Raw genomic sequence first — 26106 nt, 5'->3', positions numbered from 1 at the left:
TGCTCACCATGAGATCAATTTGATGATCTTGTGCATGATACTTTTTTTCGTAAGAAGATACTCTTTGAAATAAAAGGTTTTATAGCCATCTATGACATATATGTAACAAATTGTTGAGTTTTTCCCTCATAAAATAGCAACCTGAATTTTCTATAGCTAAATGAGCTTATGTAAAATACATTTACAGAGAAGTGTTTTAAGAAACTATATCAGACTTATAGTGGTGGTTTTATCTGGGAAATGGAACTAGGATGCCGGAACGCCTTGTGCATGTACTTCTGCACTGTTGGAATAAGTTTTAAAAACAAGTGTATTGCGTCCCCAAGGTGGCTCAGCAGTTGAGCGTCTACCTTTGGCTCAGGGCATGATCCCCGAGTCCAGGGATCGAATCCCACATCAGGCTTCTTGCATGGGGCCTGCTTCTCCCTCTGCCTGTGTCTCTGCCTCTCTTTCTCTCTCTGTCTCTCATGAATAAATAAATAAAATCTTAAAGAAAAACAAAAAAAACCAAGTGTACAAATGTACTTTGTGAGATTAAAAAGAAAACACTTTCCTGAACGTAGAATCTATTACTAACAAAATTGTAATCAAATGATTTTACATGTTTTTTACACTGTGGTAGTTACCTCTTAATTAAAAATTAAAATTGAATATACTCAATACAGCTTTCTCCTCAAAAGATAGGAAGGGGAGAGTATTTTGATCCAAACATCAGCCCCAAATGACAAGGTTTTGAAGGGTTTTTAATCCTGAGAAAAGTAAATGGCTGGATTTCACCATTAGTTACTAATTGTCTATTCTGAATAATGATTTAAATACTGTATTTTACTTTTATATGTTGTACCTATCCCGATTGAATCATGTAGATCCATTTTTAGTAAGATTCATTACCTAAAAAGATTTAAAAATATTTTTTCTTCCTGGGGCACTGGGGTGGCTCATTTGATTAAGTGGCCAACTCTTGATTCATGATCTTAGAGTCCTGGGATTGAGCCTGGTTTTGGACTCCTGTTCATTGGGGAGTCTGCTTAACGATTTTTTCTTTCCCTTCCTCTCCTGTGCCCTTCCCCCTAATTGCATGTGTGAGCACATGCTTGCACTCTGTCTAAAATAAATAAATAAATCTTTAAAAAAGAATATTTTGCCTTCCTTTACATATTCACCAGATACAGAATTAGTGTATTGCCAGTGTCTATAAGCCTTGGGTGTTCTAGAAATACAGTGTGTTTGAAAAGTCTGGACCTATAGGATATACCTATTTTTAAATAATATATTATATTATTAAGTGATATGCTCAATATGTTTTTCTTCAACTTCCTTGTACTTTTTGGTATGTGTTTATTATACTTTTTTAGATTAACAATTGGACCTTTGCTTTAAATTTAGAGATACTTCACATATAATACCAAATGTAATAGCATGTCATTTGAGAACAGAACATATGTAGTCTTTTAAAGTAAGTTGATCCTATATTTCCAAATGTTTTATTTACCTGTTCACCGCTAGATGATATTTTCATCCTGATCAAAATGATTATTTTCCTGAAGAAATATTTTTTTCCCTAGGCCCTTGCATATATTCCATATGAACTTGACTAATGCCTGCACACATGTGCACTTATGAACCCTTTTGTACCTGTCTGTGATGTGTGGTGGGAGCACTCTCATGTAATAGAATTGTATTTTGAAGATTTTGTTTATAGTCTAATTTCTTCTCCCAGTCTTTCTCACAATATGACATTATTTTCAATTATTTTTATTTTATGTGATTGAAATTTTGGATTCTTTTTTTAGGTGCAACGAGGGACGTGTTGGTAGACATTGTGAATGTAGCACAGATGAAGTTAACAGTGAAGATATGGATGCTTACTGCAGGAAAGAAAACAGTTCAGAAATCTGTAGTAACAATGGAGAGTGTGTCTGTGGACAATGTGTTTGTAGGAAGAGGGATAATACAAATGAAATTTATTCTGGCAAATTTTGCGAGTGTGATAATTTCAACTGCGATAGGTCCAATGGCTTAATTTGTGGAGGTGAGAAAGGGGTCTTAAAATGGTTATGAAAAGTGATCCCATCTTGTACAATAAAAAACATTCAGAGCTTGCTTGGTGAATAAGTAGGATAAGGGCAGCATTGAGGGGTCAGTCCATCCTTCACTACATATCCTTCCCCATTACTACTTGTTGCTTTTAAAGTCAGTGCCATGGGGATCCCTGGGTGGCGCAGCAGTTTGGCGCCTGCCTTTGGCCCAGGGCGCGATCCTGGAGACCCGGGATCGAATCCCACGTCAGGCTCCCGGTGCATGGAGCCTGCTTCTCCCTCTGCCTGTGTCTCTGCCTCTCTCTCTCTCTCTCTCTCTGTGTGACTATCATAAATAAATAAAAATTAAAAAAAAATTAAAGTCAGTGCCATGGTTGTATATTTTTACCATTGTAATGAGAAGTGATATTTTTAATTCCAGGAAATGGTGTTTGCAAGTGTCGTGTGTGCGAGTGCAACCCAAACTACACTGGCAGTGCCTGTGACTGTTCTCTGGACACGACTTCATGCCTGGCCACGAACGGGCAGATCTGCAATGGCAGGGGCGTCTGTGAGTGTGGTGCCTGTAAGTGCACAGACCCCAAGTTTCAAGGGCCAACCTGTGAGATGTGTCAGACCTGCCTTGGTGTCTGTGCTGAACATAAGTAAGTATTACCTAGTTGCTTGAAAGAGTTGATATTAGTTGTCTGTTGACCTATGTACTGTTATCACTAGAACCAGAACAGTACTGATGTTAGGTCACACTGGAAATCCGATATCTGACCCACGGTAGCCCACTCTGAGCTTAAAGATCCTTTCTCAGTCACTAGCGTTTGTCATATGATACTTGTGTGTCATATGAGAGTAGTTGATGACATCATTTTGGTCTGAATTGGCTATGTAATTGAATCCCATAGGGTAACCTTTGTGAAATTAGTATTACTAGTTTCATTATGACTCTTGACTAAACTAAGCAAAATGAAGGTTTTGCCTTTTGGAGAAATGTTATTGTACAAATAACACAATGCTTATATCACTTTGGTTTTGTATTACATATTTATAATGTCTGATAAGGCTAGTTTTATTTATGAATTTTTATTTTTATTTATTTTTTATTTTATTTTTTTACAAGCAATCATCTGATTTATAGAAAGATGCAACAATACTTAAAATGATACAAAATACTGATTTCAAAACATCAAAAAATGAGTGTATTTAATCATACTCAGCTCGTAATAGAGCAAATGGGTAAGAAGAATAATTCATACTATAGCATATTGCTAATATGAACTGTCAACAGAAAAAGTTGATATAAGAATGCAGAAAAACTCTATCTTTTAAGAATTAGAACTGAGGGGCTCCATAATCATCTAGCATCCACTCAGTGTTGTACCTATGGTTAGAAATGTACATGATGGGAACTCCAGGAATCTTCCGGATCCTTCCTTTAAGGTCCCGGTCAACTGGTCAACTGTGGCCACAATGTAACACTTGTGCTGAGTTACTGTCTGTACTAAGCAGTCATCTGCATAGGTTCCTTTGTGTGTGCATGGCAATCATTCAAATCTTAGATCCTGGGATCCCTGGGTGGCGCAGCGGTTTGGCGCCTGCCTTTGGCCCGGGGCGCGATCCTGGAGACCCGGGATCGAATCCCATGTCGGGCTCCCGGTGCATGGAGCCTGCTTCTCCCTCTGCCTGTGTCTCTGCCTCTCTCTCTCTCTCTCTCTCTGTGACTATCATAAATAAAAAATAAAAAATAAAAAAAAAAAATAAAAAAAAAATAAAAAACAAATCTTAGATCCTTGGCAATCCTTAGAGCCACTCGATACTTTTGCCCCAGTTTTTCAGTTTCAGCCATTACACAGTCAGTTATACAAGGGATACACTTGGCATACAGACAGTCCATCACTGACTGTACTAAGTCAAGTTTGGCTTTAATAGAAAAGTTGACAAAGTTGGTATCAACCAGGATGTGGTAGGTGGGCCCAGCTGTGTGTTATATTGGAAGAATAAGCAGGAAGGATGTTGGGGGACTTCTCTTTCCTTGAGTGCACTGGGAACTTTCTTTTCTTTCTTTTTAGGTTTTATTATTTTTTTTTTTTTAATTTTTTTTTTATTTATTTATGATAGTCACAGAGAGAGAGAGAGAGGCAGAGACACAGGCAGAGGGAGAAGCAGGCTCCATGCACCGGGAGCCTGATGTGGGATTCGATCCCGGGTCTCCAGGATCGCGCCCTGGGCCAAAGGCAGGCGCCAAACCGCTGCGCCACCCAGGGATCCCTCTTTTTAGGTTTTAATCTCTCCTTCTCTTTAAGCCTCTGATCTCAGAGACTAAGCATTCGCTTCATGGCTGCATACTTTCTTGTCTTCTTTTGCTTCCCCATGTTCATGCCGCACTCTGTTTCTTCTATTTATGACTTTTTAATTTCTCTTTTTGGATTTTAATTTGAACTGTACTATATAACTTCACTTGGAAAACTAATGTCTTTATATTTAGTTTTCCCATCTAGAAGTGTCATATGCCCCTCCATTTACTCACATGAAATAATCTTTAAGCAAATATTTATTTTAAATAAGTTTGTAATGCAATTTGTGTTTTCACAGAGAATGTGTTCAGTGCAGAGCCTTCAATAAAGGAGAAAAGAAAGACACTTGCGCACAGGAATGTTCACATTTCAACATTACCAAGGTTGAAAATCGGGACAAATTACCACAACCAGGCCAGGTTGATCCCCTATCCCATTGTAAAGAGAAGGATGTTGACGATTGCTGGTTCTATTTCACATATTCAGTGAATGGGAATAATGAGGCCATTGTTCATGTTGTAGAGACACCAGGTAAAAGTCTGACCATTTCAAAATTCTTTTCATTTTCTTTTCTACTGCTACTTAGGCCTCTTGGCAGTTTCCCTAGCACCCAGTAACACTTCCAGCTGGATTATTTTAAATTCAAGTTAGGGCACTTTTAATCTCAAAAATTAAAATAGTATTGTTAACGATATAAAAGAAGAAGGAAAAAACAAGTCTTAAGTGTTATGAATGGAGAGTTTGAAGACTAAATGTATGAATCCACATAAAACACTCAGCATACTGCCTGACATTTATTTAACCAGGACAGGAATTCACTAGGACTTGGCTCATTATTGATGATGCTTGAATTTGAGCTTGATTTAGGCTTGAGTGCTACTGGGAAAGATAATTTTAAAGGATATTATAAAGCATGAATTTGTTTAGCTTCTCAGAAGAGGAAACATTTTTTATTTTGATTTTTGTAGGCACTTTTTGTTATATTCTTTGAAATTTCCTACATTTCTGTACAGGTTGTTGTAGGAATGTAAGTTTTCATTTCTTTTGGATATATGGCAGGAATGCATTTGAGGGCATATGGTAAGCATATGTTTAACTTTATAAGAAATAGCCAAACTGTTTTTTTTTTTGAAGTCTCTGTATTTTGCATTTACAGATACATGTTTACCAATTTATGCTTCCTTATCTTTTCATCTTTTTAACATTGTTTTTGAAAGACCAGAAGCTTTAATTTTGATGAACTACAATTTACCATCTTTCTTTTATGGATCTTGCTTTTACTGTTATATCTAGCACTCCTTGCCTAACTCAGGTTCATAATGATTTTTCTTGTGTTTTCTTTTTTTTTTTTTTTTTTAATTTAAATTGGACACTTGGCCAGTTCAGTCAGTAAAGCATGACTCTTTTTTTTTTTTTTTTAATATTTATTTATTCATGTGTGAGAGAGAGAGAGAATGAGAGAGAGAGAGAGAGACACAGGCAGAGGGAGAAGCAGGCTCCATGCAGGGAGCCCGACGCGGGACCTGATCCTGGGTCTCCAGGATCACACCCTGGGCCAAAGGTGGCACTAAACCGCTGAGCCACTGGGGCTGCCCTCTCCTGTGTTTTCTTTAGAAGTTTTATAGTTTCTGGTTTTTCCATTTAGGCCTGTAACCCATTTTGAGTTAATTTCAGTATATGGAGTGAGATTCAGTTCTTACATATGGATGTCTAGTAGTTCTAGCACTTTGTTGGAAAGACTGATTCTTCTCTACCTTTGAAAAATCAAATGATCTTATGTATGTTGGCCCATTTCTAATTCTTTATTATGTTCCATTTATCTGTGCATCTGACCTTTAGCCAATATACCACACTGTGTCAATTACTGTTGCTTTATAGCTAGTCTTGAAATCTGGTAATGTGAGATGTCCAATTTTGTTCTTTTCCAAAGTGTTTTTGAAATACTTTCCTAGTTCTCTGCCTTCTTTGTACATTCTAGAATTAACTTGCTGATACCTATAAAAATCCTGCCAGGATTTTGATTGGGGTTGCATTAAGTTTATTTAATCAAATTGGGGGAGAATTGACATCTTAACATTACTGAGTCTTTCCATCCATGAATATGGAATACTTCTCCATTTATGCAGGTCTTGGATTTCTTACATCAGTGCTTAGTAATTTTTCACATGCAAATGGTGCACATATTTTGTTGGATGTATACATAAGTATTTCATGATTTTCAATGCTGTTACAGAAGATACTATTTTCTAAATTTCCATTTCCAATATGTAGAAATAAACTTTCATATACTATATAGAAATACATATGATGTTTGTTTATTGGGCACGTATCCTCTGGCTTTATAAGGTCTTTGTTAATTCTAGTAACTTTTTTATATATTCTTTGGAATTCTTCACATTTACTTATCTTGAGCTTTTATTTCTCTGTGTTTTTGTTGAGACACTAGCCAGGTCTTTGTAGTTTTAGCCCTACTTTGCATATATCAATCCCTTCCTTTTTACTTTACAGAGTGCCCCACTGGACCAGACATCATTCCAATTGTAGCTGGTGTGGTTGCTGGAATTGTTCTTATTGGGCTTGCGTTGCTGCTGATTTGGAAGCTTTTAATGATAATTCATGACAGAAGGGAATTTGCCAAATTTGAAAAGGAAAAAATGAATGCCAAATGGGACACGGTAAGTTGCAGAACATCTAAAAAGTAGGGCAGTTCACAAAGTAAATGTAACACTTCTAAGGCTTGTCTGTTAACGCTGAAACTGATTATTAAAGTCTTCTTTGAGTATTTCATTTCCCCAAAAGTTCATCACTCAGAGAACTTGACATTTGGTGAAAAACAGAAAACCTCTTAAATATATCCCATCAAACCAGAACATTCTAAGGAAGTATCTTCTGGATACTGTGGTCAGTGTTTTTATTTCCTGATTTTGATCTTAAATCTGCTCTTCAGCCTTTTCATCTCATGTAAAATAGAATTCTAGATAATATCTATGCGGCAGGATATTCAGTGGAAAGCATTCTTTCTCTCTCTCTTTCTTTCTCTCTCTCTCTCTCTCTCTCTCATTCTCTATTTTTCTCTTCTTCCCAACAAAGAACCTTGATCAAGAGCAGCCAGACTCAAAAGGCTGTGTATTATATGATTCCATTTATATGACATCCTGGAAAAGGCAAAAACTCTAGAGGCAGAACTAAGTCCATGGTTTCCAGAGGCTGAAGTGGGGGGGAGAGGGCATGAGGGATCTTCTTGGGATGATCTTGATTGTGGGTATGTATGTACAACTCTATACATAAAAGGAATATATTTAACTCTGCAAATTATAACTCAATAAAACTTTGTAAAAAATTTTTAAAAGCTGAAAGTGGGTGAAATGTGCTAGCATATAATGTGGTTTGAAATATGAAGTCTGAGGGTAGGGTGGCCAAACCTTGGCCTTCATGTATTTGTCTTTTGACAAAGAAGGCAGTCTTCGGTAATTTTAAAGTATAATGAATTTTAGTCATTTGCATTTACTACAGTTTGGGTTGGTGCTTTTTTGTTGTTGTTGTTAAATGCTATATAGAAGTATAAAAGTAAAATCTATGAAATAGGGAAAATTCTCTTATAGTGTTTAACAGTATACATGTCAGTATTTTTCTGATGAAATCATTAGAAACTATTTCTTTTACTTTAGCAAGAAAATCCGATTTACAAGAGTCCTATTAATAATTTCAAGAATCCAAACTATGGACGTAAAGCTGGTCTCTAAGTTGCCGTTCGTATTTTCTTTCTTTTTCTGTCTTTGCATGTGAACTTTTATCCTTTTTTTACTGCACTGTGTGTCCTTTATCACAACTGCTGGGTTTTTTTTTTTTTTTTTTTTTTTAAGTCTGGCTTTATTTATATGGCTATATTGTGGCTTTTTTTGGCGTGTGTTAATTTAGAGTTAGCTTTTCAAAGGGCTTTCAAAGGAGCCTTATGGTACAGAAGCAGCTGTGTAACAGTAAGAAGAGAATGTGCTTTGTGGCCTGCCAGACCTCTGGTCGGAACTCAGTACTTCAACAGCATCGAGCCACTTGGCTGTTGGGAGCTTGGTTGTCACGCCTTTAACAGGGAGCCATTAATAACATCTGTTGTGTGGGTGTGGATATCTGGCTAATGAACTGCAGTATGTGATATCAGCTTGTCAACTTACCATCCTCACTACACTCCTGTGCTTTAGATGACATTATCCTTACTTACAAATCACCATATGTAGATTCTAGGGTGAAACAATGAAAAGTAAAAGTGAAATCTAAATTGCAAAATAGAAAAAAATGTAACCTGGTGAAACATTGTATGCTATACAACTCCAATGTCATTGTTACTGATTTTAGAACTATTTGAAGATACTTTAGTTCTTGATGTAAGTTGAAATTCTTTATGTTTTCTGGTTATTGAATGATTCTGATATTCAACTTAAACATTGAACTTTTTTTACAAAAAACAACAAAGACTTTAAAGAGAAAGTCCTATTTATAGTTTTAAATAAAATTTTAGTTGAAAATTTCAGAGTTGTAGTAAGGCTTGCTTATCCTACTCAGTAGATTATGGTAAGCTCTTCTGGTGAATATACATTTTACCTGAATGACAAATTTATTATTTTTTCTTTTATTAGGAGTGGACAGGATTTCCTTATATCTGATTTTTCATGAAATGCTGCTAGCATATTTTAATGTAATCATGTAAATCCCTTAAACTGATTTAAAAGGTTATGATAAGAACAGATTCTCCTGGCTGGTGGTCCAGAATTTCTCTTTCTTCTCCCAAGGATTTTTTTTTTTTTTAATTTCACATATTAGAAAACTGAAGCACAGAAGGGTTGGATAACTTGACCAGGTTCACCCATGGTTAGTCAGTGGAAGAGCTCAGATTCAGACCCAGGCACAGTGGGCTCCAGGGTTCATATTCTTACCCACAGCACTGTATTGGCAGCAGTCACATATCTTCAGGAGATTCTGTTACCTGTTAAGTAGAGATAGATCATTCTTTTATGGAGAATTACCCCTTTGTGACATTTGAGTGACATAACTGTATTGGACAAACATTGTAATGGACATACCACTTTATGACATAGAAACCAGCATTGTGGTTTTGCCTATTTACCGAGAGTGTACTTAAAATACAGGTATGCTTAATATTTTTAAAAGGTAGGAAGGCCCAATAACATTAGAAACCATTACTTGTCTTTTTTTTCTTTTATTTTTAAGCAGATTTTAAGACTTTTCCAATGGCAAAATTAGATTTGCTGGCAGAAGATTACAGTCACAGTTGTATATGGGCAGCCTGGTACATTTTTGTATTAGTCCAGACTCTATGTGTTCTCTTACCTGATCCTTTCCACCGACTATTTTTAGAAGGAAGCTGATTTGCTAGATTTTTTTTTCCTTCCCTTATCCTTTTCCTTTTTTTTTTTTTTTTTTTTTGGTAGGTCAAAAACAGTCAAATATTGACAATGCATATGGTTATTTCTCAAATAAGATAAATTTCCATGTATCCTATTGAAAGATGTAATTTCTGTCTTTACTACACATTAAATTGTACTTTGCAAGAAATTATCAATAAATAATAGTGAAACAATTAAGTTTCACTAAAATGTTACTTTTTCAGCCAAAATAGGCATTTTGGATAACTTGAGAAGTTTGCTTAAAAGTTTATTGGTGAAGTTTATTGATGAGTTCATTGGTGAAATCCAGGCAAATTAATGGCTACAGGTTATTATCAGATGTTTTCTTATGAAAAATTAAAGTAGAAATAAACAATATAAATTAAGGAATGAGCATCAAGAAATGAAAATAAATTATGACTCATGAAACAGTTTTCTGATATGGGATCAGGGTTTACCAATCAGTGTAAATTATGCTATTAACATATTTCAGAGAATGAGCAGGCACTGTGATTATTTCACCACATAAGACTATTTTGTAGGTACATTTAAAAAAATCAAATTATCAACCTTAAAATTTTAGAGTGAATTATAAAATTTTCTATCCTCCCTGCTGTTACGCAGGCTTTAATGTAGATTCCTAATCTCTCACCATTGTATGTTGTATATCTAATATGTTATATTACAGAGATGATTTTCTAGCCAGTTTCTAGTGTGAGCACAAAGATGACATTTTACTGAGTACATACGAGGACTTTACTTCTGAATATAACTCTGTTCTATTGATTTAAATATGCTTTGATATTTTTTCTCTCAAGGTAAGGGTGGGGTTGCACTCTGAACGTTGGAAACTAATCTGGTTTATTTTAGTTTACCTCCATCTAAAATGATGCCTAACACAGATAGTTTAATTTTACTTCTAACCTTGCATGTTAATCTTTTGTTTGGATGTAATCGTATATAAATGTTTGTGTATATGAAAAGGCAGACTTTTCTCCAAAGGTAAGTTCTGCCTTATGTACTTTGGACTCATTAGTTTTTTGGGTATTTTTTCTTTTGTATTTTGTTTCTGGATTTTTTGGGGGAGGGGGCTTGCTTGTTTTTGTTTTGTGTATGTGTTTACTTCCCTTATAAATTCTTAAGTATGAAATACTAGATTGATCTAATATATTGTTTCAAAGAAAAATGGTGATTTGTTTTCTCCGTATATTTGAAAGAACCAAGTTCTAGCCTCAAATGCTGAATAGGAAGATGGAAATAAGGAGTGTAATGAACGTATTTGTACTATATAACTTGCTAAGAATGTAGTTGCCAAGATCTAGTTTCCTGTAATGTCTGTATAATAATGTATTAGCTTCAGTTGGGTAAGAGATGAGAAATGGATATCCTACATGTTTTCTATTATCCAGATTATTTGATGTTTGTCTCAGAGGGATCCTGAGTTCCTGTACCATGTTTCTGAAACGGGTCAAGATGTATTTTGTGAGGTGGGGTTGGGGTCAGGCTAAGGCATATTGTCCTGTCTTAATAGGAATTCAGATGAGTTACTGAGCTGAAGTTGTAATGGTTTATTTGGTGTGTTTCGGGACCATCCAGCTTTACATGCTATACTTTTTCTCAGTGATTTCTCCTCTACAGAATAACATTCAGTCTCTCTAGCATGGCACACAGGACCTTTTATGATTTGGCCATGTCTTCTTTCTTGTCTCCTCTCCCTTGCTCACACCTCAGAACGTACACTCACACTCTTAAAAACTTCTAAACTATATAAATGTGTCATTCTTTTTCCTAGACCTTGACTTTGCATGTGTTTCTATTTATTGATCAATATTTTATCTATAGTCAGTTTCTCTGTGAAAATGCCCTAATCTTCTCAAAGTCAGTCCTTTTTTTCTTTTACTGCTCCCGTACTATGTTCATAATTCTGTTTTGTACTATATTAGAGTGCCTTATTTTATTTACATGTTTGTCATGCACCAGCCTATACCCTCTGAGAGGGCAGAAATTGTGACAGTAAAAGCCATATCCTGATATAATCTGCAATGAAGTGTAAATAAAATTTAAAAGCAAAAATTACTGTTTAGATGCTTTCTATAAATATTTTTAAAAATCACCACAAATGGCTCTATAGTACAATATAAAACCAATTAATTTTTGCCTAAAATCTTAAGGTCTTAAGTTTTTATTTAACATTTATTGATTGGTGCTCACTGTGATTTCTTCTGATATAGGATTATTTGGCTGTACTCAGTTGGCTTTCAAGCTACTTTCAGTTGATAAAGATAGGAGAAAGAAAATGCTATAGTAGATATTTAAATGTATCACTTAGATTTTGTTTTGTTTTGTTTTGTTTTGTTTTAAGAAAATGGTCTTGTGGGATTGTATGTTAATTGCATGCTTAAAACGTCAATGCTTGTATATTTTTGGGTCTTGAAAGAGCTGTTTAGTTTATGGCTTGGAGTAATTTTCTGGGCTTCATTTTGGTACCCTTTGCTAAAATTAGTATTGCAATGAAAATAAAACATTTCACCAGTATGCTTTCTGAAGAATAACAATTATTTCATGCAGAATAACATTATTTTTGTTAACATTGTAAGCAAAAATGGCAGTGTGACGACTCCTGCAGGCTCAGTGCCCTCAGCAGTACTTTGCCTCAGAGCATTTGGTGTCCACAATTTCTGTGGTGGAAAAAGCCTCAAGAGAATACTTCCCTCACAGAGATGACAATCAAGGATTCCCATTAATTATCAAGAACCTTCTTAACCACAGTAAAGGGTTAAGAATCAGGCAGTTAATGGCAGAAGAGTTAATTCTTTAAGATAGCCATTCAAAACTAGTTTAAAGGAGAGAAGCCATTACAGGACATTCTCTGCTGTGGAGGGCATTTTTAAATCAGTCGTGCCATGTAGGAAGGACTCAAGAATGAAATAATACCAGATTACAGGGTCACCTTTTGACTTGAAAAGCAAAGATTTCATGTTTCATTTTTGTGTAAAGTTTTTATTAATGCTTTTAAAAAATATGTGATATGAAAAAAAAAAATATGTGATATGTGGACAGATAAGAATGGAGACAACTGAAAATGACCATAGCTCTTAATATTGTTTTATAAAATAAAATACTACTACTTGATTTTAGTAGAGTATCTGATAATTTCTCTCTCTCTCTCTCTCTTTTTTTTTTTAGGGTGAAAATCCTATTTATAAGAGTGCTGTGACAACTGTTGTCAATCCGAAGTATGAGGGAAAATGAGCACTGCCCATGCAGATTGCACAACACTGAATGCAAAGTCGTAATTTTCATAGTCACAGTAAGGTAGCTTTAGGGCAATATCACCATGGTTTTTCTCATGTGCAGTTTTTAAAAATGTACAATATGTGTAATTTAAATTTTTTTTTATTATTTTGAAAATAATGTTATAATCAATGCCAGGGACTGACAAAAAACTTGAGACAGGATGGTTATCCTCATCTGCTAAGGTCACATTGTGCCTTTTTGACCTTTTCCTCCTGGACTATTAAAATCAGGCTCTTATTGGATTAAGTGAGATTTCTAGAGTGATTGAAAGGGCAGTAGTTAAAATAATGAGTATGTGGAGAGTTTCTATTAATCAAGTATTAAAATTGATTTTTAGCTTTACAGATATGTCAGGTTTTAGTTTTACAGAATCCAAAGTAAATGTCCTATGTAGCTAGTTTAGAATTGTTTCAAGTTTTTTATTTTGCTATTTGCCTATTTAGACAAGACTGATGACATATCTGAAAGATTGAGTATATTGGGAATTAACCGGTGTAAAATAGTTTTGAGATATTTAATCTACATAGAGGCCATGGGAAAAAGTCAGAGAGTTAGGAAGGGAAACATAGCTTTAAAACCTGTGTGCCATTTTTAAGAGTTACTTTATCTTGGTAACTCTTACGCCTTCTCTTTAGAAATTCAGGCCTTGGAAAAAGTATCTGGAAATTTTCTGCAAAAAAGTCCTTAATTTAGCATCATTTACATAATGGCCTTAATTTACATAATACGTGCTGAATTGAGGACCTTTGGGTGAATTTACTTTATTCCTTGTATTTTGTTTAAAAGCCTGGTGCTTTTTATCACCTCTTCTAATCATTTAATGTATTTGTTTGCAATTTGGGGGTAAGACTTTTTTACCAGTACTTTTTCTTTGGCATTTCAGCTGTAAATTTGCCTTCTTACTGAACATGTGAAGTTGTCCTGTGACTTATGCCATAGCTCTCACTTAAGCACGTCCCCCTTTCAGCCAGCGCTGTAATAGACCACTGTATATTCCCTTCTCACTGTTTGCCCGTTTTGTTTCATCCTAGTCACATTCTTGTGTTAAGTGCCTTTTAATTTTAACAGTTCACTTTTTACATGCTGTTTACTGAAGTTATTTATTAAATAAATATGCCTAAAATATTTAAGTTGGATGTTTTCTGTCTGTATTGATCTATATTGTCCATTTCTATGCATAAAATTTTTATAGCTTAGGCTGACAAAAAAAAATATCTGGTTAATGGGTATTTCACTTAAGAAGCTAAAATATATTTCTTTTTTTTTTTTTTTTTTTAAATATATTTCTTAAAGAACAAAAGAAGATGTGCCAGAGACACAAGGAAAGTGCTATGATCAAACAGATTTTTTTCTGACTGTTTTTGGGCTCTTTAAATAATATTGGATAAGTCCTCAGCCCCCTCCTGTAGTGGGAAATAGCTTTTATCCTTACATCAAGCAGGCTTAACTCTGTGAATGTCTTAGAACTGGTAACTAGAAACTGGAAATTATGTCATGTTATTTAAGATCCAGACAGGATTGCTTTTTTTTTTTTTTTTTTAAGATTGATTTATTCGTTTGACAGAGATAGAGTAGGGGGGGGCGGGACTCTCAAGCAGACTCCTTGCTAAGCATGGGGCTCAATCTCACGACTCTGAGATCCTGATCTGAGCCAAAACCAAGAGTGGGACCATCAACTGTGCCACAGATGCCCCTGTTACTTTTCTGATAAGGAACTTTTCTTTTCATTGGCTTTGGTTTGTTAGAAAGTATGTACACTCATAGTAAAGAGTATTAGAAGATATGTTTTCCTTCCTAGAGCTTATAACAGGTGTCAGATTTGGGGAAGAGGACCAGCCTCTCACATTTGCCATACCCTCCCATTTTTAAAAATTGGTGTCCTTTTATATTTATTCCACTTAGGTGTATTTCCTAGCTTAGACTAAATCATCCTCCAATTTAGAATTACACATTTTTTTCTAGTTTGTAAGCTTCACGAGAAAAACTATCTTACTCATTTTCTCTTTCCCACTACCTGTACTCTTGATTGGCTCAAGTCATTTCCTTATGCCTTAGGCATAATCAGTTGAATTGAATGACATATTTCTGCTCCAGATGTTGCTTTTATTTTGAGGTTTTTAATAGAGGAACAAAGTCACTGTTCTAAATATACATATTTTTTCCTGACATATAGGTCCTTGAGGCTGAAATATGGTGAATTTTTAGATTTTATATTACAATTTATAAAGATTTTCTGACTGTAGAAATCTTTGTATTTGAAAGCTGGAGGAATTGTATAGAGTTTATTTCTCATACTGACTGTAAGAGCATTGACATTTGAATAATTTTAGGCTTAAAACTGGCAATTCCAAAATATAATCTAAGATATGGGAAATTAGCTTTGATTGAAGCCATGTTAGACGTTTGTCACTGAAATGTTTATTTTCTTAGTGACAGTATATTTTGACCACCAATGAAATACTTTTTAAAAGTTAAGTGTCCTGAAGGAGCATCTGCCTTCAGCTCAGGGCATGATCCCGGGGTCCTGGGATTGAGTCTGCATCAGGCTCCTTGCAGGGAGCCTGCTTCTCCCTCTACCTATGTCTCTGCCTCTCTCTCTGTGTCTCTCATGAATAAATAAATAAAAAGTCTTAAAAAAAAAAATGTGTCCTGAAACTAAAAAAAGTTACAAGTTGTTGTTATTTTTCAAATTCTATTATGAAAATTGACCAAATGTAGGTATTATTCATGAATTATTTAGTGAGTGTCAAATGTCAGTAGTGGCATTTGTTGCAGTAATTCTCTGATAGTTTACAAAGTTTTCTTCTGCAGCATACAGCTTTATGAATTGATTTGGTGAAGATGCCCAGATAAGACCTTGAACTGCAGGAACAGTCCATTATACTACTTTATGGTCAACTATTTTAACCTGAAATTGGACCCTTTTCCTTCTGTCACATACTAGAGTTTGAGGGACAGCCTTGAATAGAGGCCATTTGCCTTTCATTTATTGCCTGTCTCCTTGAAGACTTGGATGTTTCTGAGCTAATACACTCAAAAGAGTTCAGAGATAGTATCTCCAGGACCCTTCTTGAGCCTAATAAGAGACTTCACTGGCTGTTTAGAATTTATCTCATGTTCTGAGAATTTAGGGATGGGTACAAGTGGCTTCTGACTGATGGTAGGAGCAGATTTGGCGAGGTGGGGGGACTGGATTAGATCAAGATTAAAGAGCCCAGTAGTCTCTCCCACTGTGAGGGTGACATTTCTCAGCTGCACGAAAATGCTAGGATGACAAATATTCCCTTAAATCCACTGATAATGACAATCCTTATATTCATTTCCTTCTATAATATCTCTAAGTGTTCACTGGATTTTAACTATATTAAGCTCTGAAGTTTTCAAGGGTATAGAGTTCCCATAAAAGGTTACTAGGGGCATTTCATATAATTTTATTGGCCTTTCTACTTTGGGTTTATTATTGGGACTAATTCTAAAACAGACTGCTGCATGAAGCAGATTTAATTCTGAATCACTTTGTGAGTGGAAACACTTCAGAATATTTAAATCCCATTATTTAATGTTACTTTATTGTAATAGTTTATAAAAGACAGTTGCCTTCATTTTATGTGTAGTATTTGATATGTTGTTGATTTTACTTACTGAAAGCAATGTTATATTAATATTACTGACCAAGATGATTCCTGGGAGACAGTCAACATCCAGATCTCCTTCAACAGCCAACCAAGTGGCCTTTTAGCAACCATTTAAAACATGAATTTGATCATATTTTCTCAACACCCCAATTCCTTTTATTATAAATTTATTTTTTATTGGTGTTCAATTTGCCAACGTATAGAATAACACCTAGTGCTCATCCAGGCAAGTGCCCACCTCAGTGCCCATCACCCAGTTCCCGCCCCCCCCAGCCCACCTCCCCTTCCACCACCCCTAGTTCGTTTCCCAGAGTTAGGAGTCTCTCATGTTCTGTCTCCCTTTCTGATATTTCCCACTCATTTTTTCTCCTTTCCCCTTTATTCCTTTTCACTATTTTTTATATTCCCCGAATGAATGAGACCATATAATGTTTGTCCTTCTCCGACTGACTTATTTCACTCAGCATAATACCCTCCAGTTCCATCCACATCGAAGCAAATGGTGGGTATTTGTCGTTTCTAATGGCTGAGTAATATTCCGTTGTATACATAAACCACATCTTCTTTATCCATTCATCTGTCGATGGACACCGAGGCTCCTTCCACAGTTGGCTATTGTGGACATTGCTGCTAGAGACATCGGGGTGCAGGTGTCCCAGCGTTTCATTGCATCTGTGTCTTTGGGGTAAATCCCCAGCAGTGCAATTGCTGTCAACACCCCCATTTCAGCCTGTTTCAGATCCTCAGGCATTTCTATGCATCCCTTTACTTACGTTTCTTTCTTATCCCTAGATTTCCTAGGTCTGTGAGTACAGAAACCTGTGTGTTTTGATTTGCCATTTGTCCCTAGAACAAGGTCTGGCACAGCAATAGTTGACCAGTGAGTATTTGTTGAACAGATAGATTTGTTTCTACAACTTAACACTATCTACATACCTAGTAGCATCTGTAGTGATCTACTCTACCTTCCTGCCAGTTCCTGTAGGTGGACTCTACACCCCTGGCCAGTCCTTGCACTGTATTTTAGATGTCATCCCCTCTTCTCTACTAAGACAAGTAGTTCTCCCCCTTGCTGGATCACTGTTTTCCCTGCTCTTCTAGATCATTCCCATCAGTAACCTGCTGTAGTTGCCATTTCTGTTTTTCTATTCCCTTTAAAGCTCAGAAGAATTGCTTAGCCCATATACCTATGGCTAAATTGATTTTTAACAAAGATATCAATTCAAAGAAGAAAGAAAATCTCTTCAGTGGGTGGTACTGGGTAACTGGATTTCTACAGGCAAAAGAATGAAACTGGACCCCACCTCACACCATGTACAAAAACTGTTTCACAATGGGTCAGTAACATAGGACCTGAAACCATAAAACTCTTAGAAGAAAATGGTAATTCTTTGTGACCTTGCATTTGGCCATGTATCCTTAGACATGACATGAAAGTATGAGCAACAAGAAAAAAATGTGAGTTGGACTTAATCAGAATTGAAAACTTTTGTGCATTAAAGGACATTATCAAGAAAATGACAAGTGGCATCTGGCTGGCTCAATCGGTAAAGCAACCAACTCTTGATCTCAGGGTTGTGAATTCAAGCCTCACGTTAGGTGTGGAGCCTTCTTAACAAGAAAACCTACAGAATGGGAGAAAATATTTGTAAGTTGCATATCTGCTAAGGGGTGAATATGTAAAGAATTACAACTCAACAAAAAGACAACCAAGTTAAAAATGGACAAAGGGCTTGAATAAACATTTCTCCACAGAAGAAACACAAATGGCCAACAAGCACCTGAAAAGATGCACAACGTCACCAGCCGTCAGAAAAATGCAAATTTTAAAAGCACAGTTAAATACCACTTCACACCTAGTAGGATGGCAGTTTTTAAAAAGTCAAAAGTAAGTGTTGGTATGGCTGTGGTGAATTTAGAAACCTTGTAAATTGCTGGTAGAAATGTAAAATGATGCAACAGTTACAGAAAATTGGTGGTCTCTGAAAAAGCTAAACATAAAATTACCATATGATCTAGCAAATTTAGGTTAATACCCAAAAGAATTGAAAACTTGTATGCCAGTAATCCTTGCAGAATTATTCACAATAGCCAGAAGGCAGAAACAAGCCAGGTTGTTCTGCTAACTAAACAACCAGATAGGGAGTCAGGTCACCCCCACCCATGAAGATCCTTCTTTCAGAAAGCCCTGGGTAACCTAGATAACAGCTCAAAGGACCCTACCTCACGTTTCCAGAGACACAGCTCCCCTATATGGTGGTTTAGATTGACCAATAAAAAGTGGATGCAGAAAACTTGAGACATCACCTCCAGACCCTAATGAAGGCAGAGTGCCAAGCTGGTGTGCGTTCTCTCTCCACTTGACCTTGCTGTATGACCCTTGGACAGGCCAGGTATCCACTGAGAACTGTGAGTAGTAAGTCTTGTTTCTTCAAGTTGCCTGATGGCTTCTTGCTTATGTGTATCCTGCCCTCATAGTAAGAACCACAATGGCCAGTCCAGCCACAATGTTGGCCGTGGTGGGGTTGAGATGTCTGTGGGGGCTCACTAAGAGTTATATGGGGCTGGGCTTGTATCTCAGGCATGCCTAGCCAGAAGTGTCAACATCAATAGGTTGGGGCCCTGCACAAGAAAGAACCAGACCAGTGTTTACTCCAGGGCTAGCCCACATTTATTGAGGCAAGATTCTTCTGGGTACTCTACAATGCTTTTGGAATTACGAGGTTCTCCAATCTGGTAGGAATAGTCATTATTCATGGCTATTTGCGAGCCCCTAACCATTTTGTGTAGACACTTACTCAACCTTGATAGGTGCCTTGCACAGATACAGTTGTCAGTGCTCTACTGAGTACTTCCGGGGACCCTCTGCAGACGTTGTCTCTGTGCACACTCCTCTTTCTCACCCTGCCCTACATCTTCCAGCCTGCTTGCTGTCCTTGGCTCCTCAGCTCCAGGGAGTCTGCCAGTCTCTGCCTTTGTGCACCTTTCCTGAGTCATGTCCTGGCAAAGCTTTAAAGATTGAAACTTGGGACAATTTGAGTTCACTTTTATTTTCCATCTCTCAGGAATGCCTCAAGTGCTGAAAACTGTCTCATTTGATTTGTTTTAAATCTGGTCTCTTGGCTTGGAACAGAATTATTAGGGAGATGAAATTTTAAATTTTCGAGGTCTAAATAATGTTTATGAAGTTAAAAATTTGATGAAGTCAGTTTATCAATTTATACAATTATAATTTAAAAAATTTATGCTTAATTGAAAACTAAAAAATAAAATGGTTTTTTCTATTTTACATTTTTAGTTTTAGCTTTTATATTTATGAGTTGGAATTTATTTTTTGGAATTTAATTGGAAGTTTAATTTATGGCATGTGTACATTTGATTCTTCTGGCATTATTTGTTGAAAAAACAGTTGATTCTTCATTTAATTGGCTTTGCATTTTTGGAATTTAATTTTTTTGCATATGTATATTCAGTTCTTCCAGCACTATTTTTCAACTATTTGTTGAAAAATTATCCATTTAATTGCCATTTCATTTTTGTAGAAAACCAATTGAACAAGTATGTAACAATGCATTTCTTCATTTTCCATTCTTTCTAGTAATGTTCCTATTTTTCAATACCATACTTTTTATTATAATAGCATATTATAATAAAACCTAAAATCAGATTGTGCCCTACAACTCTGTTCTTTTTCAAAATCACTTTGTTTTTCCAGTTCCTTTGCCTTTGCATGTAAATACAAAATCTCAAAAATCTCTACAAAAGTCCTGACATAGTTTAAATGAGATGGCTAAATCTATAGATCAGTTGAGGGAGAATTGAAATCAGAATAACTGAGCCTTTTTTTTAATGGTAATGATAATATACCTCTACATTAATTTACATCATCTTGATTTTTTTTTAAAGATTTTTATTTATTCATGAGAGACACAGAGAGAGGTAGAGACACAGGCAGAGGGAGAAGCAGGCTCCCTCAGGGGAGCGGGATGCAGGACTTGATCCCAGGACCCCAGGATCACACCCTGAGCAGAAGGCAGATGCTCAACCACTGCACCACTCAAGTGCCCTAACTTGGATTTATCTTTTTTTTTTTTAAATTCTCAGCATGCAGACAGCATAAATTCCACATATATTTCAAGATTTAAGCCCATGTTTTTAAAATTTTTTGTTGCTTCTATAAATGGTACTAATTTTTTTTAAAGATTTTATTTATTTATGAGAAACACAGAGAAAGAGAGAGAGAGAGAGAGAGAGAGAGAGGCTCCTCACAGGGAACCTGACGTGGGACTCGATCCCCTAACTGGGCTCAGGCCCTGAGCCAAAGGCAGACACTCAACCACTGAACCACCCAGGCATCCCCAAATGGTACTATTTTCAAATGTCAGTTTCCAGGGATTTTTTGCTAGTATATAGGGGATCCCTGGGTGGTTCAGTGGTTAGTGCCTGCCTTTGGCCCAGAGCGTGATCTGGAGACCCGGGATCGAGTCCCATGATCGAGTCCCACATCAGGCTCCCTGCATGGAGCCTGCTTCTCTCTCTGCCTGTGTCTCTGCCTTTCTCTCTCTCTCTCTCTCTCTCTCTCTCTGTCTGTCTATCATGAATAAATAAATAAAATCTTTAAAAAAATGCTGATTTTTCTCTATGAATTTGTTAATCGCATTTTATTAGTTTTGTAGCTTTTTATATATTCTCTTGGATTTTCTGTTTTTACTATGTGTTCTATGAATACAAGTAGGCATATTTCTTCTCGATCATCTGCCTTTTCATGTTTTTCCTTGCCTTAGTGCAATGGCAAGGACTTCCAATATAATGTTGAGTAGGAGTGATATGTTCTTAACAGAAAAGGAAGACATCTCCTCTTTTACTAGTGATGAGGTTATCTATATGTATTTTGTAGATGCCATTCATCAGGTGGAGGAAGTTTCTTACCATTCCTAGTTTGCTTAGTTTTTAGTTTTTTTAAATCATGAATGCATGTTGAATTTTGTCAGTTTTTTCCTTGAATCTATTGAGATGCTTGTATAGTTTTTTCTAATTAATTGGATGGTGATTTACTATGATTTTTCAAATACATGACCATCCTTGCATTCTTGGCAAAAATCCATTTTTGGTTATAATGTATTACATTTTCTATATGTTTTTGGGTTCAATTTGCTAATATTTTGTGGAGGATTTTTGTGTCAGTGTTCATGAGGAGATACTGGACTGTAGTTTTCTTATACTTGTCAGGTTTTGGTATTAGTATAATTTTTTGTCTCTTTAAACAGTTGTCAAATATACCTCCCTCTTTTATTTTTTTGAAAAGTTTATGGAGAAAAAAAAAAAAAAAGAAAAGTTTATGGAGAATTGGTATTATTTTTTTTCCTTAAATGTTTTTTAGAATTTATCATTGAGGCGTCTGTGCCTAGAGTTTTCTTTGGAAGAAGTTCATCACTCTGAATTGTTTCCTCTATTTTCTTAGGTTAGAAGCTTATGTCACTGACTTTAGACCTCTTGTTTTTCCCTGCTAATATAGGCATTTAATTGTATAATTTTCCCTGTTACTAGTACTCTGGCTGAACCCAACACTTTTGATATGTTGTTTAGGTTCTTAAAATTTTTTTGTGAACATAAAAATTTGTGTCTGGAATTATATTCCTTCTTAACTTCCTTAAGGAATAACTTCTCTTAACATTTCTTATATAGTGCATCTTTCTATTCTCTTACATAGTGTCCAAATATTTTGCCCATTTTTAAATGGAATTGTTTGCTTATTATGAATTGTAAGACTTCATTATATGTTCTGGATAGAAATTCTGTGTTAGATATATGTATTACACATTTTCTTCAGTCTCTGAGTTGCCTTTTTTTTTTTTTTTTTTGGTAGTGATGTCTTTTAAAGATCAGAAGTCATATTTTGATGAAGTTTAATTTTTATATTTGTAAAATTTTAAGCTAGTATTTCTTGAGTTGTAAGGAATTTTTGTCCTACCCTAAGATTATGAAAATGTTTTTGTTCTGTTTTAGAAATTTTATAGTTCCACTTTTATGCTTAGATCTATAGTTCATTTTCAATTTAATTTTTCCTTAAAAATTTTAACTATAGTAAAATACACATAAAATTTCTCACTTTAACCATTTTTAAGTATACAGTACAGTAGTGTTAAGTATATTTACCTTGTTGATCAAGCAATTTCCAGAACTCATCTTTCAAAACTGAAGCTCTGTAAACATACTTTCTGCTCTAATAAGCCTACTTAAATTAGTAACAGAAATGAGAGTCCACACCAAACACAAAACATTCTCAATTGGAGTCCTGAATGATATGAAACTTTAACTTTGTCCTAAATCAATAAATCTCAATGTACCATTTAAAACAGCAAAGGTAGAGAATATAAAACCAGTTTTACCTAGTAATTAGCTGCTCGTAGGAAATATGATTATATTTTTACAACTAGTTTAATGGAAAATAATATATATACATAAGGTTCTGGTAGCTAGGTTAAAATTCTGCTCTACTCTTACCAGGAGCCCACTTTTTGTTGTAAATCTCCTTTGGAAGTCCAGTCAACCTGAGTATCTCTGAGGTAGATGTCATTATTCTTTAGAATTTCTTCTAGAACACCTTACACATAAAGGAACTAGAGAAAAAGCAACAAATAGACCCCACCCCCAGCAGAAGAAGACAGTTAATTAAAATTTGAGCAGAACTAAATGATATTGAGACCAAAAGAACTGTGGAACAGATCAACAGAACCAGGAGTTGGTTCTTTGAAAGAATTAATAAGATAGATAAACCATTAGCCAGCCTTATTAAAAAGAAGAGAGAGAAGACTCAAATTAATAAAATCATGAATCAGAAAGGAGAGATCACTACCAACACCAAGGAAATACAAACGATTTTAAAAACATATTATGAACAGCTATACGCCAATAAATTAGGAAATTTAAAAGAAATGGACGCATTCCTGGAAAGCCACAAACTACCAAAACTGGAGCAGGAAGAAATAGAAAACCTGAACAGGCCAATAACCAGGGAGGGAATTGAAGCCATCATCAAAAACCTCCCAAGACACAAGAGTCCAGGGCCAGATGGCTTCCCAGGGGAATTCTATCAAACGTTTAAAGAAGAAATCATACCTATTCTACTAAAGCTGTTTGGAAAGATAGAAAGAGATGGAGTACTTCCAAATTCGTTCTATGAGGCCAGCATCACCTTAATTCCGAAACCAGACAAAGACCCCACCAAAAAGGAGAATTACAGACCAATATCCCTGATGAACATAGATGCAAAAATTCTCAACAAGATACTAGCCAATAGGATCCAACAACACATTAAGAAAATTATTCACCATGACCAAGTAGGATTTATCCCTGGGACACAAGGCTGGTTCAACACTCGTAAAACCATCAATGTGATTCATCATATCAGCAAGAGAAAAACCAAGAACCATATGATCCTCTCATTAGATGCAGAGAAAGCATTTGACAAAATACAGCATCCATTCCTGATCAAAACCCTTCAGAGTGTTGGGATAGAGGGAACTTTCCTCAACATCTTAAAAGCCATTTACGAAAAGCCCACAGCAAATATCATTCTCAATGGGGAAGCACTGGGAGCCTTTCCCCTAAGATCAGGAACAAGACAGGGATGTCCACTCTCACCACTGCTGTTCAACATAGTTCTGGAAGTCCTCGCCTCAGCAATCAGACAACAAAAAGACATTAAAGGCATTCAAATTGGCAAAGAAGAAGTCAAACTCTCCCTCTTCGCCGATGACATGATACTCTACATAGAAAACCCAAAAGCCTCCACCCCAAGATTGCTAGAACTCATACAGCAATTTGGTAGCGTGGCAGGATACAAAATCAATGTCCAGAAATTAATGGCATTTCTATACACTAACAATGAGACTGAAGAAAGAGAAATTAAGGAGTCCATCCCATTTACAATTGCACCCAAAAGCATAAGATACCTAGGAATAAACCTAACCAAAGAGGTAAAAGATCTATACCCTAAAAACTATAGAACACTTCTGAAAGAAATTGAGGAAGACACAAAGAGATGGAAAAATATTCTATGCTCATGGATTGGAAGAATTAATATTGTAAAAATGTCAATGTTACCCAGGGCAATTTACACGTTTAATGCAATCCCTATCAAAATACCATGGGCTTTCTTCAGAGAGTTAGAACAAATTATTTTGAGATTTGTGTGGAATAAGAAAAGACCCCGAATAGCCAGGGGAATTTTAAAAAAGAAAACCATAGCTGGGGGCATCACAATGCCAGATTTCAGGTTGTACTACAAAGCTGTGGTCATCACGACAGTGTGGTACTGGCACAAAAACAGACACATAGATCAATGGAACAGAATAGAGAACCCAGAAGTGGACCCTGAAATGTATGGTCATCTAATATTCGATAAAGGAGGAAAGACTATCCACTGGAAGAAAGACAGTCTCTTCAATAAATGGTGCTGGGAAAATTGGACATCCACATGCAGAAGAATGAAACTGGACCACTCTCTTGCACCATACACAAAGATAAACTCAAAATGGATGAGAGATCTAAATGTGAGACAAGATTCCATCAAAATCCTAGAGGAGAACACAGGCAACACCCTTTTTGAACTTGGCCACAGTAACTTCTTGCAAGATACATCCACAAAGGCAAAAGAAACAAAAGCAAAAATGAACTATTGGGACTTCATCAAGATAAGAAGCTTTTGCACAGCAAAGGATACAGTCAACAAAACTAAAAGACAACCTACAGAATGGGAGAAGATATTTGCAAATGACATATCAGATAAAGGGCTAGTTTCCAAGATCTATAAAGAACTTATTAAACTCAACAGCAAGGAAACAAACAATCCAATCATGAAATGGGCAAAAGACATGAAGAGAAACCTCACAGAGGAAGACATGGACATGGCCAACATGCACATGAGAAAATGCTCCGCATCACTTGCCATCAGGGAAATACAAATCAAAACCACAATGAGATACCACCTCACACCAGTGAGAATGGGGAAAATTAACAAGGCAGGAAACAACAAATGTTGGAGAGGATGCGGAGAAAGGGGAACCCTCTTGCACTGTTGGTGGGAATGTGAACTGGTGCAGCCACTCTGGAAAACTGTGTGGAGGTTCCTCAAAGAGTTAAAAATAGACCTGTCCTACGACCCAGCAATTGCACTGTTGGGGATTTACCCCAAAGATTCAGATGCAATGAAACGCCGGGACACCTGCACCCCGATGTTTCTATCAGCAATGGCCACAATAGCCAAACTGTGGAAGGAGCCTCGGTGTCCATCAAAAGACGAATGGATAAAGAAGATGTGGTTTATGTATACAATGGGATATTCCTCAGCCATTAGAAACGACAAATACCCACCATTTGCTTCCAGGTGGATGGAACTGGAGGGTATTATGCTGAGTGAAGTAAGTCAGTCGAAGAAGGACAAACAGTG

The 26106-nt window shown here is 36.1% G+C and overlaps 1 protein-coding gene and 1 pseudogene across 3 annotated transcripts in view; one reads left to right on the top strand and one right to left on the bottom strand.

The window, feature by feature from the left end:
- The window catches only part of ITGB1 (integrin subunit beta 1), a 47156-nt gene extending 33011 nt beyond the window's left edge, over positions 1 to 14145 (top strand). For 2 of the 3 annotated variants that reach the window (XM_041766356.1, XM_041766357.1), the window contains exons 12-17: positions 1794 to 2032; positions 2461 to 2683; positions 4623 to 4855; positions 6833 to 6999; positions 7993 to 8073; positions 12910 to 14145. In XM_041766356.1, the coding sequence (XP_041622290.1) occupies positions 1794 to 2032; positions 2461 to 2683; positions 4623 to 4855; positions 6833 to 6999; positions 7993 to 8067 (937 nt within the window). In that variant the 3' untranslated portion in view covers positions 8068 to 8073; positions 12910 to 14145. The remainder of the gene's footprint in view (positions 1 to 1793; positions 2033 to 2460; positions 2684 to 4622; positions 4856 to 6832; positions 7000 to 7992; positions 8074 to 12909) is intronic. The other variant, XM_041766358.1, reaches the window with a different exon arrangement.
- Positions 3224 to 4613, bottom strand: LOC121497153 (annotated as a pseudogene).
- Positions 14146 to 26106: the final 11961 nt, after the last annotated feature.

The sequence above is a fragment of the Vulpes lagopus genome, chromosome 8, assembly GCF_018345385.1.
Source record: "Vulpes lagopus strain Blue_001 chromosome 8, ASM1834538v1, whole genome shotgun sequence".
NCBI classification, from domain to species: domain Eukaryota; kingdom Metazoa; phylum Chordata; class Mammalia; order Carnivora; family Canidae; genus Vulpes; species Vulpes lagopus.
The sequence above is the reverse complement of the archived record's forward strand: the minus strand, read 5'-3'. Positions and strand labels throughout refer to the sequence as shown.